Source organism: Cannabis sativa, chromosome 1 (genome assembly GCF_029168945.1).
Source record: "Cannabis sativa cultivar Pink pepper isolate KNU-18-1 chromosome 1, ASM2916894v1, whole genome shotgun sequence".
In the NCBI taxonomy this organism is placed as follows: Eukaryota; Viridiplantae; Streptophyta; class Magnoliopsida; order Rosales; family Cannabaceae; genus Cannabis; species Cannabis sativa.
The window spans coordinates 49,084,748-49,100,982 of record NC_083601.1 but is presented as its reverse complement, the minus strand read 5'-3'; the positions used below and the strand labels follow the sequence as shown (position 1 = coordinate 49,100,982).

Genomic DNA, 16,235 nt, shown 5'->3' with positions numbered 1-16,235 from the left:
TGCAATGGTGATTTTAAAGTGAAGTTAGTGGTCATAGCAATTGACAAATAAAGCTTTGTAGACATAGGATCTGGTGGTCGATTTCAATACAAATTAAAGTTGATACCTGCCAATTTGCAAAAAAGAAAAAGCGAAAAGGAGAAGGGAAAAGCTTTCATCTATTTCATAACCGAAATAAAATCAAGTAGAAGAGAATATATTACTTTTCTCCTTTTTGTTTTGTTCTTCCATCACTTGTAGTAAACTAAAACCAAGCAAAGTGTATGGAAGATACTTTTAACAATTGTTTTATAATTTTTTTTTCTTGGAGGATATTATACTTTAAATGCAGGAGGAGCAAAAGGAGACGATACACCTATACGACTCAATACAGTAATGAAACATTACGCATCAGCACAAGCACATGCTCACCTGCATGTTTTATCAAACGCAAAGATAAAACAAAAAGTCTTGTAATCTTTCTAACTGCTAACTCATGCCTATCTTTCTTGCACTTCTTTCCGTGTCCGAAGGTTGGGTGGAAGAGGCGCTGAGATTATGATCACCTGCTTCATTCCATTAAAAGAACAAAAAAAATATCTTACAAGAACGATACATCGATGAGGCTTCATTTGTTTATTTAAGTTTATATGAAAAAAATAATTAAACCGAATAATCTGACAGTATATTCATTAGAAGGACCAATCGCAGAGAACCCCAAAGCAAAATGAGAAAATAAAAGCAACTGGAGGAATCTCAAGAAAAATGTACACTAATTGAGAGAAGTATAATAAACAAAGAACTGCTTGTGTGCATTCTAAACTAGTAGCAGTTAATTTTTGAATGCTTAATCCTGCTTACCTCATTGGTGGTTGGATGAGATAGTGTAACTTTATGAGCATGTAAGCTGTAGCCACAGTCCCCAGGAACAGGTTTCGTAGGTCTCAGAAACCCTCTGTACACAAATATTGATAGAAAATAAAATGAAACAACTTTTTTTCAAAAAGAGATTCTATCCATTATAGGCAAGGGAAATCATAAACACACCCATCTAATGCGAAATTTTCATCCAGATATTCAGAATCTGAGCGCTGAGGTCCACCACCAACAACATAAAGAGGGTCACCTTCAAAAAGACAAAAAAAGTAATACAGAGTTCATGTCTAGTTGTAGCATAAAAGATTGCTTGGGCTACTTCTAATTAGCATTGCTCTCTAGAAGAGGTATTCATTATCACTTATTTGCATTGTCTAAAACAGCTAACCGGAATTTTTTTAAAGTAATTGATTAAAAATATTATAAATTTCTTTTGAGTTACAGAGAAGATACTAATTATTGGGTTTTATGCCAGAAACTTTAGCATGGGGGGGTCATGTTGGCCTGGCTTCAACTAACTAATGCAACCAACTTGTTTTCTCTCTGACTTCTAAAATTTTCAGACTCACTAAACAATACTCAAAACATGCACATCTAAAAATGTTTACCTAGTAGAGGGTGTCCAATGAAAGCAAGATGAATACGAATTTGGTGAGGTCTTCCGGACTGAATCTCAACCTGTTAGATATGTCAACAAGATATACGAATGAGAAATCGATAAAACATAAGAAAGAAGTTAAAGCACATTATGAGTAATATGACCAATGTAATCCACCTGGACCAACGTGCAATTTTTTTCTGTGTCTCTCTCTAGGACTTCAACTTTGCTAAGCGCTGGTTTTCCTGGATCAGTTAAAAAATAATGGAAGATAAAATATTTGGATGAAAACCCAAGTTTCATCATAAGAGGTGTGAGAGAGCACATGTAAAACTTTATCAGCAAAAATTGTGTTTAAGGAGTTTCTTTTCTAATCACAAATTTAGCAAACAAACCTGAGGGAGAGGCAACATACAACCCTTTCGCCACACCAGGATACTGCACAATTCCAATCGGTTGACTGACATTCACCTGAAGCACTTTTTAGTTAAACAAGCTCTCTATATAAAATGATGTCATAAACTGTTTTTCATTTATTTTTAAGAAAACACATAATGTATCCAAATCAACAAGTAAAACCATGTGTTAAGAAAACAATCACACTGGATAGATATTTAGATGACAGAAAAAATGCATTAAAGTTTAACAAAATAGTGTCTGAATAGGACAAGAAGTTATTCTGGTGACTGGTTTGAGAGACCTTGCCTTATGAAAGAAGGTAGGGGGAAAATAACAGCTTTCTTATATTTTAACATTTTAAATTTAATCCCACATCCTATACAAGATGAGTACCAAATCACACTTTTACCTAATTGGCAGGGTTCTTTTAGGGTCACTGCAATGCTTATTCTCCTTTATTAACCGGTGGCCCTTCCTAGAGTGGCAGGTAAAGGACAATTTTTTGAGAGGTTTAGAGAGGAATAGGAATTTCTGAATTTTATGAAGGAAAGACCGTACAGCCTCAAGAACCACAACATTAGGATGGATAATCCATGATTCCAACGAGTAAATGCTTTTTTTTAAAAAAAGAAATTAGAGAGAGAGTTTGTGTAACAAATCAATCTAATAATAATTTCACATTATTCCCATGCTCCCTCTTAAGCTAGGTGGAGAATATCAAGCATTCCTTGCAACTTAGTTCTTCAATATTAGTCCCCGGAAAAGTTATAGCAAGCACATCCGCTACATGAGGTATTGTAGAAGTGTAAACCAGTTCTAACAGAGCACTTTCAATCTTCTCACAGATGAAGTGGCCATCTATATCAATGAGTGGTCCCTGTCATGATGAACATTATCATGATTCTTTCCTATATATACTCGTGGAAGCTTGGTTGTTACCACGCATCTTGGTAGGCTTTTCCATCATCACTCTTAGCTCATTAGGTAGGCTTCTAATCACATTCCTTCACAAATGCCAAGAAAAAAAGCTCTAAATTTAGCTGCTGATGGTGTCCTTGAAACAACACACGATCTTATTTATTTATTTTTTTGAAAAAGAGACAGAGGTCAAGTGAAACCTCCCACGTATATTAGGGAACCTCGCAGCGGAGGAATAACTTGGTAACAGTTTTATTGTAAAGAGCAGTAATCTTAGATAAGTAATACCTAGTAATTCTCAGATAAAACCTTAGCTTGAAAAACGTAGGCTAAATCGAAGAAATCTTGTTGCAGAATGCAACTCCATTCTCTAGTGAGATCCTGGAAGGACAGACCCTCAAAACCTTTGGTCCTATAGACACAAGTAGCAACCCAGAATTTGACCTTTTCCCACACCTCCTCTGTACTTTTTGCTGATTTTTCAAAATTCTCACATTTCTTTCTAACCATACAGCCCAGAACATAGCTAATATGGCTGTCGTCCAAAGCCTGGAAGCCCTCATATCTCCCTTTAGCTTGCAAAGTAACATCTGTCAACAGGTTTGGGCATGCACCACAGTACACCAAACTCTCTGATCAACCTGCTGATTCTGGTCCATAGTGTCTGGCTAAACACACACTCTAATAATAAATGGGAAGAGGTTTCTCGACTGTTCTTACAGCAAATGCACCAGCCCAGTGGTAATAATTTGCAAGGCCTCCTCTTTTGCATCAATTCATGGACATTTAGTTTGCCTAAAGCAAGAAGCCAGCCGAAAACTTTGATTTTTGAAGGAGCGCAATTTTTCCACAGCATTTTAGCCTACCCTTCCTCTAACCTCATGTGGCCCAGAAACAAGCTCTTGGAAGGCTGATTTGCAAGAAAAAGTGCCACTGGATTCTGGTATCCAAATTCCAGATTCTTGAATCTTCCAGCATTCCAACCACTGGCTTGTGCTCAAGTAACTGAGGCAAACCCAGAAAGTTTGTTACTTCTGTGTCTTGCAAGTTCCTTCTGAAATGAAGGTTCCAACCGAAGTTAAACATTGATGCTCCTATATCCTCGATCGCCATTTCTTTGACCCTTGTGTTCCTTGCAGTAGATTACTCTTGCCAAATCCGGGAAAAAGGTCTAGCATTTCCTCTCCTACCCATATGTCCTCTCAAAATCCAAGTAGCTGGTTCTTATTCATGTTCACTTTCATCCGTGAACGATCACAAAATGCTTGTATAATATCCAGTGATCCTCGGATTGAGCTAATGTCTTCTACAAAGAATACTGTATCATCTGCAAATTGGAGGTGGCTCATACAAAGTTTGTTCTTCCTAACACAAAATCCTTCAAAGGAACCCAATTCAGTAGACTTATCAACCATCATCCTCAGTACAAGTTCCTTCATTGCAAGTTTTCTTTACAAGTGTTCCTTTACTTGTGTTAGAGAATTAGCTGTATATTAGGTGTAAAAGAATTAGGGTAACTTGTATTTAGTAGTTTCCTATTTTGTTGGTAGTTTCCTATTTCCTAGTCTCCTAGCATTGTATATAAATATGTACTATTCTATGAAATACACAGATAATTCGATTCACTATTTTCTACATGGTATCAGAGCATTGTGATTCAAAATTCGAAATTCGAAATTGGGGTTCTGAAAAAAAAAAAAAAAAAAAAAAAAAAAAATAAAAAATTAGGGTTTGAGTTTAGGGTTGTTTTTTCGAAAACCCTATTTGGAGTGACCATTTTTTCTCACCGCCCACATAGGAAGACTGCCCAGCCGCCGGACTGCAAAACCCAAAAGTCCGGCGTCTAGATTCACCGCGCGTGGGGCCCACGCGCCGTCGTCCGCCGCTGCCAACCTTCCCACGCGCCGGCGCGTGAGGGCGCGTCCGGCGTCTTCTCCGGTGTCGGTCGACGCCCGTCCCACTCCTGCTCCTTTCTCGTCCTCCTTGCTTCGGTTTTCGGCGGTTCTTCGCATTTTGTGGTTTGATACTTTTGTCTTCTTTGTGTTTGGGTATCTATTCCTTTGAGTTTGTTCTCTTCCTTTTTCTGTCAATTTTTTTTTTGGTTTCGAGATTATGGCAGAGATAAAATCAGATTCGAAGTCAATCGTTGTTTCTGATGTGGTTCCCGTGATGTCTAAAATCACGGACCATAAGTTGATTGGTTCGAATTATTTGGAATGGAGTAAGACGATTCGACTGTATTTGAGGAGTATTGACAAAGATGATCACTTGACTGACGATCCTCCTGAAGAAACAAACTATTCAAGGAAAATATGGCTCCGTGAGGATGCTCGCTTGTTCCTTCAAATTCGAAATTCTATCGATAATGAGGTAATTAGTTTGATTAATCATTGTGAATTGGTTAAAGAACTAATGGGTTACTTGGAGTTTCTGTATTCTGGCAAAGACAACATCTCTCGCATATATGATGTTTGCAAAGCTTTTTATCGCGCGGAAAAACAAGATAAGTCTCTTATGAATTATTTTATGGCTTTCAAGAAAACATATGAAGAACTTAATGTGCTATTACCCTTTAGTCCTGATGTAAAAGTTCAACAGCGCCAACGAGAACAGATGGCTATTATGAGTTTTCTTGCAGGACTCTCATCTGAATTTGACTCTGTAAAGTCACAAGTTCTCTCTGGTTCTGATGTCTCCTCTTTACAAGATGTGTTTACTCGTGTTCTTCGCACAGAGACTACCTCTTCAACTCCTCTTAATAGCGCCTTGGTGAGTCGTAATAATTCTGCACCAGAAAGAAACTCTACTCCAAGTGGATTTAAAGGAGGTAATTCACAAGGACCTGATAATCGCACACCAAATTCTGGGAGCATCATGTGCAATTATTGTAAGAAACCAGGCCACACCAAGTTTGAGTGTAGGAAGTTACAATTTAAGAATCGACAACAACACTCTGCCAATATTGCAAGCACTAGTGATGCATCTGACAAATCGGTCCTTATTTCTGCTGATGAATTTGCCAAGTTCTCAAGGTATCGTGAAACACTTAAGTCTTCATCTTCTTCTCGTCATCGCGATTGCCGATTCGGGTAACTCTAATGCATGCCTTCTTTCCAAATCCTCGAAATGGGTCATTGATTCTGGTGCCAAAGATCATATGACAGGTAATTCCCGTCTCTTTTCCACTTTTCGCCTCACGGTCCCACTTCGTTGTCACCTTAGCCGATGGGTCAACGGCGTACCGTTCTTGGATCTGGCACTATTATTCCTACACCTATGCTATCTTTATCATCAGTCTTACATTTACTCGATTTGTCCTTTAATTTGCTTTCTCGTTAGTCAACTCACTCGTAATCTAAATTGTTGCATCTCATTCTTTCCCCGATCATTGTTTGTTTCAGGATCTTATGACGAAGAAGATTATTGGTAAAGGACATGAATCTGGTGGCTTGTATGTTCTTGACCCACTTCCGCCAACCTCTATTGCTTGTTCGAGTGTTGCTTCCGCTTTTGAGGCTCATTGTCGTTTAGGTCATCCATCCCTTCCTTTGCTCAAGAAACTGTGTCCCCAATATAGTAGTTTATCTTCGTTAGAATGTGAGTCATGTCAGTTTGCCAAACATCATCGTGTTAGTTTGAGTCCACGTGTCAATAAACGTGCTAGTGTTCCTTTTGAGTTAGTTCATTCGATGTTCGGGGTCCTTCTCCTATTTTGTCTCAACTCGGATTCGGGTATTTTGTTACTTTTGTGGATGATTATACTCGTTTAACTTGGTTATATTTAATGAAAAATCGTTCGAGTTGTTTTCTATATTCGTGCTTTTTGTGGCCGAGATTCAAACTCAATTTAATGTATCTATTCGTACTTTGAGAAGTGATAATGCCAAAGAGTACATGTCCGCTCAATTTCAATCTTATATGACCTCTAATGGCATGCTTCATGAAACTTCTTGTGTTGATACGGCACCTCGAATGGTGTTGCGGAACGTAAAAACAGACATCTTCTTGAAACTGCACGTGCTCTCTTGTTTCAAATGAAAGTCCCTAAACCTTTTTGGGCCGATGCAGTTTCCACGGCATGCTTTCTTATTAATCGCATGCCCTCTTCTGTTCTTAATGGTGAAATTCCATTTAAAATTCTTTTTCCTAATAAGTCATTATTTCCGCTGCTCCGCGAGTATTTGGTAGTGTTTGTTTTGCTCGCGATGTCCGTCCATCCGTCACCAAATTAGACTCCTAAGGCACTAAAGTGTGTCTTTCTTGGTTATTCTCGTCTTCGAAAGGGTATAGGTGTTACTGTCCTGATCTCAACAAATATCTTGTTTCTATTGATGTTACTTTTATAGAAAATACACCTTATTTTTCATCTTCCACTACTTCTACTAGTCAGGGGGAGGATGATGATTTGTTGGTTTATTCTGTCACATCCTATGCGCCTGCTCCATGTTCTGGCGGGTCTCTTGTTCCTTCACCTGCCTCGGTCGTCACCCCCACAATGTCTACACCTCCACCACCTCTACCACCTCCACCACTCCCTCGGCCTCCTATAGTGTACACTGTGCGCCCCCTCCTCCACCTCTGTTTCATGTCCCGCACCTGCATCTTCGTCATCGTATCCGGACATCTCAGATGATCTACCCATTGCACTACGTAAAGGTAAACGTCAATGTACTTTTCCTATTACTTCTTTTGTGTCTTATAATCATCTCTCCTCTTCTTCTTGTTCTTTTATTGCTTCTCGATTCTATCACTATTCCTAAAACTCGTTCGAGAAGCGATGTCTCATCCTGGTTGGCTTGCTGCAATGATAGAAGAGCTGAATGCTTTGGTTGCGAATGGTACTTGGGTCTTGGTTGATTTACCTTCCGGAAAACAGGCCATCGGGTGTAAATGGGTGTTCACGGTTAAATTCAATCCAGACGGCACAGTTGCTCGCTTAAAGGCCCGTCTTGTTGCCAAGGGTTATGCTCAAACCTATGGAGTGACTATTGTGATACTTTTTCTCCTATTGCTAAACTCACATCTGTTCGACTGTTCATTTCATGGCAAACCTACTCATCATTGGCCTTTGCATCGCTTGATATTAAAAATGCTTTTCTTCATGGAGATCTTGAGGAAGAAGTATATATGGAGCAACCTCCTGGGTTTGTTGCTCGTGGGGAGTTAGTGGCGAGTTTGTCATCTTCGCAAATCTTTATATGGATTGAAACAAAGCCCTCGTGCTTGGTTTGGTAAATTTAGTCGATCGTTGAGAAGTTTGGTTTGTTGAAAAGTAAGTCGATCATTCGTGTTTTATAAAAGATCAACTCGTTGGTATCATTTTGTTAGTGGTGTATGTTGATGACATCGTTATTACCGGAAATGATGCGAAGGCATCTCATCCCTTAAGTCTTTCATTCACACCCAGTTTAACACGAAAGATTTAGGGGAACTCAAGTATTTCTTGGGGATTGAAGTTATTCGGAGTAAACAAGGTATTTTTCTGTCTCAAAGAAAGTATGTACTTGATTTGCTAACTGAGATAGGGAAATTGGGATCAAAACCTTGCAATGCTCCAATGAATCCAGCTGTGCATCTTACACGTGATGGGAAACCATTTGAAGATCCTGAGAAATATCGCAGGTTAGTTGGAAAGTTGAATTATTTAACTGTGACTCGTCCAGATATTGCATTTCCAGTTAGTGTTATCAGTCAGTTCATGTCTTCCCCAACAATTCATCATTGGGCAGCATTAGAACAAATTTTATGTTACTTAAAAGGAGCACCAGGACGAGGTATAGTTTACAAGGATCATGGACATACCCGTATTGAGTGTTTTTCTCGATGCGTATCAAGTGTGCTCCAAGGTAGATAGACGATCCACTTCAGGATATTGTGTATTTGTTGGTGGCAATCTGGTCTCTTGGAAGAGTAAGAAACAAAATGTTGTATCTAGATCCAGTGCTGAATCAGAATATAGAGCTATGGCCCAGTCCGTGTCTGAGGTAATATGGATTTATCAGCTTTTGACTGAATTCGGGTTTAAGACTTCTATTCCAGCAAAATTATGGTGTGATAATCAAGCTGCTCTTCATATTGCCTCGAATCCCGTATTCCACGAGCGAACTAAGCACATTGAGATCGATTGTCATTTTGTTCGTGAGAAAATTCAACAAGGTCTGATCTCCACAGGATATGTGAAAACCGGAGAACTAGGAGATATTTTTACAAAAGCTTTGAATGGGGTGCGGATTGACTATCTTTGTAACAAGCTGGGCATGATTAACATCTATGCTCCAGCTTGAGGGGGAGTGTTAGAGAATTAGCTGTATATTAGGTGTAAAAGAATTAAGGTAACTTGTATTTAGTAGTTTCCTATTTTGTTGGTAGTTTCCTATTTCCTAGTCTCCTAGCATTGTATATAAATATGTACTATTCTATGAAATACACAGATAATTCGATTCACTATTTTCTACAACTTGAAAGAAGGAAAAACTAGACAGGAAAAGCTATTTTCTAGGCTCTATGGATGGAAGAAAAATAGAATCTTTGAACATGTAGAAAGAAATGTTTAGACTGCATTTGTGAAAAGATCATACATTGGATAGCTTATGGTGAAATAATGTCAGTATTTCAAAAATGTCTCATTCCCTGATTGTCAGTTTATAACGACTTGTAATGTCTAATGTTTCTTGTTTTTTCAGCTTTTAGTGTGTGTTTCCACTCACTATTATTATGTTCAATACAAGTATAAGGTTTTATTTTTAAAAAGAAATACAGAACAGAGAGTACAGTGGAGGGAAGATGTGCTGCTGCATCGTTCATTACCTTGTCATCACAAACTATCCCAGTTACCAGGGCCCGATAAATCTTTAAGATTTTCCTCGATATACCAAGCTCCGAATTGGCTTTACTGTATTCAATATCTCTCAGTGAAAATTTAATTTCAAAATTTCAATTGTAATATAAAATTGAAAAAAAAAAGAAAGAAAAAAAGAAAAGAAGAAATAGCTAACTCATTTCCCTGACCTGATGCCACCAAGATGGGATGTTCCATCAGCAAAATATGTCGCAAGCTTAGTCTTGGCAATCTTTGTCTTTGCACATAGTAATAATCCTAGAACCAGATCAAGTTAGCAAGCATAAAAGAAATACTCAAGCTGAAAACTGGGACTCATATCAAATATGGAGCAGCTAAAGGCATATGCAAGCTAGAACCATCAACCATCTTAAATATAATTACTTCAACTTCATCTTCATTTTTCTAGTTAGAAACATGAAACCTATACAGAAATAGTTGATTTAAAAAATTATTCTCGTACAGTAGTAAATAAAAAATAAATAAATAAAGAACACAGGTGAAAATATGAAAACTTCAATTCTATTCACTTCCCACCATTTCCATGCATATCAACTAAGGTAATAGGTAGGCATAATGGCATTGGTTGTTAGTTTGTTTGAATCACATATTTAAATGAAAAATGAGTTTCAGGCGTCCCATATGGACATCCCTTTCCTACCTACTCAAGCTAAGAACATTGATTAAACGAAGAATTTCATCATTCTGTAAAGCAGAAAAGCTTATAAGCAGACCTGATGTGCCCCTTCCAAGTCGATGGACAGGAGTAGGATGCGGTTTATTGCACCTTAGAGAAGAGCTCAGCTTAGCGGCCCACCAAAGGAGCTGTGTCAGAACTGTGCGTTGCTGGAAAAGACCTCCTGGTAATACTTGCAGCCCAGATGGTTTATTTAAAGCTATCTGTATACATAATTCGTTGCTTAGTTCAAAGAGAAACATACATGAAAAAACGTCAAGGAAAAAGCCATATAAATATATTACGAGATAAAAGCAATTGAAAATTTCTGAAAATGAAATGTCCAAGTACAGAATATCAGCATACCATATCATCATCTTCATATAGGATCTCAAGCAAATGCGGGGCATCAGGCTCCTTCCATGGAAGTCTATGATAGACCAGTTCCGAACCAATTCTAATTTGTTTATGACATTAGGAACACCATAAAATTTTCATAACTACATTTTTTCTTTACTAAGGATGTGAAAGTGGTGTATTATTTAATGTAGAAAAAACAGTTTATATTAGGAATGAATCATCTTGTAAAGGTGAAATATAGCATTTTAGGAAAGAGATCATTTTCCTCTTTATTCTTTGATTTGTTTCCTTGTATAGACTCTTCTAATCTTTATATACACGTTTAGTGTATAGAATTCAATATCAGAAGATATACCTTTGCCATTTTTGACTTGGTATTAAAGCCAGCCGCCTCCTAACTGTAACTCTAATCGTTTTCTTCTCCTTCTTCACCATGTATGATGCCTCAAATGAATCTACCACTGTTCCAGCCAAAACCATTCCTTTTGACTATCATTATGTCCAAATCACCACCATTCATTTGAATGGTGATAACTTCCTCAGATGTTCACAATCGGTATAGATGTACATGTGCGGTCGTGGAAAAATGGGGTACTTGACAGGTGAGAAGAAGACGCCAGCAGAGGATGATTCGACATGCGAGACCTGGGATGCTAAGAATTCAATGGTGATGGTGTGACTTGTGAATTCCTTGGAGGAAGAGATCAGTTCTAACTATATGTGCTACCCTACAGGAAAGGATCTTTAGGAGAATGTTGTTTAGATGTATTTTGATTTGAAGAACCAATCTCAAATGTTTGAGTTGCATCTCAAATTGGGTGAGCTACGATAAGGGGAAGAATCTGTTACAAAATATTTTAATTCTCTAAAAACTTGGCAGGACCTTGAGCTCTTTGACACATTTGAATGGCAGTTAGATAAGGATGGAAAACACCACAAAAGAACTATTGAGAAGACAAAGTTCTTGGCTGAACTCAATGTGGAGTTTGATGAGGTGAGGGCGAGAATAATTGGTCGACAACCTTTACCTTCAATTGGTGAGGTGATCTCGAAGGTCAAAAGAGAGGAGTCTTGAATTGAAGGAGTGTTATGTTGGGAAAAAAGGTTCTTGGAACTGTTGTGGAAGGCTCGACTTTGGCTATTGTGGGAGGAGGTTATGGCAGAAACACCAATTATTCACCCAAATTTGGTGAGAAGCCTCGCGTGCAGTGTGGCTTCTGCAATAAACCTCGTCATACCAGTGAGACTTGCTGGAAAATCCATAGGAAACCAGCCAGTTGGAAAAGCAAAGCTAAGGATCAGGAATGGCCATGCCAACTGCTAATGAAGTTTAAACCAATCCATGGAGCAACTGGATCATCTTCATGCACTGCTGAAAACTACCTCGACCTCATCTGGTATTCCTACTGCTTCTATGGCACATACAAGTAATGAAATAAATGCTCTACATTGTCTTCTAAAAAATTATACTACTTGGATCATAGATTCCGGAGATCATATGACCTATTCTTCTAAATTGTTTAACTCTTATATACCCTATCCAGGTAGTAAAAAAGTTAAGCTAGCAGATGGTAATTTCTCGTCTATTGCAGGAAGAGGTTTAATTAAAAATTCTGAGGGGATAGATCTTAAATTTGTTCTCCATGTTCCTCAACTTTCCTGTAATCTCTTGTCTGTTAGCAAATTATCTCAAGATTCTAATTGTTATGCAATTTTTTATGAATCTCATTACCTTTTTCAGGACCAGAGTTCCAGGAAGACAATTGAAAGTGCTGGGATGATTAATGATCTCTACTATTTTGAAGATAAGAATTCCAATAATAAAATTGCTCAAGGGTTTAGTAGTATTAGTTCTCTTTCTGTTCATGATCAATTAAAGGTTTGACATTATAGACTTGGCCATCCTAGTTTTTATTATTTAAAACATTTGTTTCCAGTACTATTTAAGAAATTGAATCCTCTATCTTTTCAATGTGATAGTTGTTTATTGGCGAAAATCTTATGCTAAAAATTCTTATCAATCTTCCAAACCGTTTTATTTGTTTCATAGTGATGTTTGGGGACCTTTAAGAGTTACTACAAATTCTGGAAAAAAAAATGATTTGTTACTTTTATAAACGACCATACTCGCCTTTGTCGAGTTTATTTAATGCGTGAGAAGTCTAAAGTTGAATAATTTTTTTCAAATTGTTTTAGAATGATTGAAAACCAATTTGAGACTTAGGAAGTTGTTAAATTACCAAATGAGAAGAAAAAAAATAGGTTGTAAATGGGTGTTCACTATAAAGATCAAGGCTGATGGTAGTATTGAAAGGTACAAAGCTAGACTCATGGCGAAGGTTTCACTTAAACCTATGGGATAAGACTATCAAGAGACGTTTGCTCTCGTTGCAAAAATTAATTGTATTCGGTTGTTGTTGTCATTAGCAATCAATTCCAATTGGCCATTACATCAGCTTGATGTGAAGAATGCATCTCTCAATGGAGAACTTGAAGAAGAAGAAGTATATGTGAGTCCTCCACCAGGTTTCGAAAGCACTTTGGCTTTGGCAATGTTTGTAAGCTGAAAAAATCATTGTACGGTCTCCAACAGTCCCCTAGAGCTTGGTTTGAACGATTTGGTAAGGTACTAAAGCTTCATGGGTACATACAAAGTCAAGTCAATCACACTATGTTTTACAAACACTCAACAGAAGGAAAGGTAGCCATTCTTATAGTATATGTTGATGACATTGTACTAACTGGTGATGATTCTCATGAATTAGAGAGACTAAAAGAGAAGCTTTGTGAAAAATTTGAAATCAAAGATTTGGGCGTTCTAAAATACTTTCTTGGAATGGAATCCGCTCAATCCAAGGCTGGTACTTTTGTAAGTCAGCGTAAGTATATTCAGGATTTACTAAGTGAGATAGGTATGTTAAGTTGCAATCCTGTTGAAACTCCTATTAAACCCAACATTAAATTACACAACCAACATAATTAGTTAATGTGAAGGATCAGGAGCGTTACCAAAGATTGGTTGGAAGACTTATCTATTTAACTCACACTTGTCCCAATATAACATTTTCTGTGAGTATGGTTAGTCAATTTATGCATTCGCCATGTTCAGAACACTTTGATGTTGTCTACAGATTTCTATAGATATCTCAAAGGGACACCAGTAAGAGACCTCTTATTTGAGGCACGTGGACATTTGAAAATTAAAGCCTATACTGATGTTGCTTGGGCTGAAAGCATAATTTTGTAGGTGGTAATTTGGTCACATGGCACAACAAGAAGCAAAATGTTGTAACAAGAAGTAGTGCTAAAGCTGAGTTCAAGGTTGTGGCTCATGGCATGTGTGAAACTTTGTGGATAAGAAGATTACCTCAAGAACTAAAGTCATTACAAGTATCACCTATGAATTCATACTGCGATAATAAAGTTGCGATTGTAATTGCTCACAATCTGATGCTTCATGACCGTACTAACTGTTGAAGTGGACAAACACTTCATTAAAGAAAAAATTGAACAAGGCTTGGTGTGCATGTCTATATTCCAACCAGTGAACAAGTACAAAATATCTTCACAAAGGGACTCTACAAAAATATAGTTTGATTTTCTTAACGGCAAACTAGCTATGGAAGATATTTTTAGACCAGCTTAAGGGGAGTGTAAAAAAATCAGTATTTATTAGGAATGAATCTTGTAAAGCTGTAATATAGATTTTTAGGAAAGAGATCATTTTCCTCTTTATTCTTTGATTTGTTTCTTTTTGTATAGACTCTTGAAATCTTTATATACATGTTTAATGTATAGAATTCAATATCAGAAAATATACCTTGGCCATTTTTGACTTCTATAAGAAGTAGACCATTTGCCTAAGATTAGCTCAAAGCAAAGTAGGTCAAACATTCCAAAACAAATCATGAAAGTGACCCAAAGAAGAGTTTTTTTTGGGTCAAAAGCCCAAAGAATAAATGAACTGAGCATATTTACAAACTCAACTAGAGACACAGATCCTCTATCTGTTTATTTGTCCATCTAATAAATTGCTCACTAAATCATATTTTTTTTAAAACGTAATAATTGTTATCAAATTGTAATATAAGAATATACATTTAAATAGACAGAATCAGACAACAAAATTGTACAGAATTTTCTTTCTTTCTACAGCTATTTCATAAATCTCTCTAATGATTAAATAAGGAAGCAATAAAACTTGATTGTGGTAATTGGAGAGCTCAAAACTTCTGCCTTTTCTATGGCTCTTTGTTTTTTTATGCATCACAGAAAATGTTTGATTTGATGCATAAAAACTGGATTAATCAGCCTATGCTAAACTTCTAAACTACTTGAATTGAAATCTTGGGATTCTCCACTAGGCAATATCACAGACATTTTAACACTTAACTAGAATAAGATTATCATGGTCTTGCTAATCCTGTTTTTTTCTTCTTCGTGTTACTTCATCTATTTCAGCAGTATCTTTATAATATTATATAATTATATCCATTAAGTCAAAATTTGTTTATTTGTATATATACCAATAAGTTCTGTCCAAGCCTCAAAATTAACAAACGAAAGAACAATTGTGAGATGACACATAAGAGTAATTTCTATCAAAGAACCTGAGATTTGTGCTGGCATCTCTAACAACTTCACCATCAATTGTTATCTGCAGATTAAAGGAGCTGAGAATTACCTTAAATGCGGATTTGAACACTAAAAAAAACACTTTCCAATTTTTCAATTATCGAACCTGTCCATTCTGAATTCGCTGCAACCAACTGTTTGTTATTAGTAATTAGTTCAACATGAACAATTGAAAACAAAGAAAATGCACAAAAAAAAAAAGTAAGTAAGAAAAAACATAGTAAACGTGCATAAGGATATCGTATAAATATATATATATATACTTCACAAAAAGGATTTTCATATACTTAGTTCATCTTCTCCAGTGAAATTTTTTGGAGGAGGCAAACAGATCATATTTTCTGAGCAACCAAACAGACAGCTGTACGAATCGGAGCAGTGAAGACTTACCCTTGAAGAGGAGCAGAATTCTTGTATTTCTTGGAGTAGAACTGGATCAATGTCAACTCTGTAATTTAAAACAACCAAGAGACAACAAAATTCACTTTCCTTAGTTTCCATTTTCATCTACATTTCTCGACAACCAAACAAATATGTATATATATTATGTATTTATAAATGAACAAAAATGAAACAATACCTGAATCGGTGGCGCGAACGACATCATTGTAGAATAAACCGTCGTTAAGATCGGGCCAAGGTAAACCGAATGTTAATGGCGGAGCAAGAGATCCTTGGGAAGGGTTAGACATAGGACCTCTGCATAAGGTGGTACGGAATAATCTAAAACGCAAGTAAAACTCCCTTCCCTCTTTCCTTTTCTTCTTTCAGAAAATTGTTAGAATTAAAATGGTGTCTGATACATAAGTATAATATGTTATATATATTAATGTTTACATAATGTGTGATTCCATCCCAAAAAGTCTTTTACCGAGTTGTTTTTTTTTTTCTTTTTGTCTTTCAGTGTTATTTATTTTAACCAATTAATTGAAAATTCACAGCTTATTGTTGTTTAG

At 36.8% G+C, this 16,235-nt stretch overlaps 1 protein-coding gene across 2 annotated transcripts; it reads right to left on the bottom strand.

The window, feature by feature from the left end:
* Positions 1–141: 141 nt before the first annotated feature.
* LOC115706746 (RNA pseudouridine synthase 5) lies at positions 142–16,235 on the bottom strand. 2 transcript variants are annotated; one of them, XM_030634480.2, is made up of 14 exons: positions 15,860–16,235; positions 15,670–15,727; positions 15,386–15,413; positions 15,255–15,301; positions 10,651–10,741; positions 10,343–10,508; positions 9,779–9,866; positions 9,578–9,662; positions 1,849–1,924; positions 1,631–1,698; positions 1,464–1,533; positions 1,027–1,105; positions 841–934; positions 142–545 (listed from the first exon to the last, which is right to left on the bottom strand). In XM_030634480.2, the coding sequence occupies exons 1-14, from the start codon at positions 15,969–15,971 to the stop codon at positions 480–482; spliced, it is 1,128 nt and encodes a 375-aa protein (XP_030490340.2). In that variant the 5' UTR covers positions 15,972–16,235; the 3' UTR covers positions 142–479. The 2 variants fall into 2 exon arrangements, with proteins under 2 accessions (XP_030490340.2, XP_030490341.1); XM_030634481.2 differs by lacking the exons at positions 15,255–15,301; positions 15,386–15,413; positions 15,670–15,727; positions 15,860–16,235 and adding an exon at positions 11,000–15,237.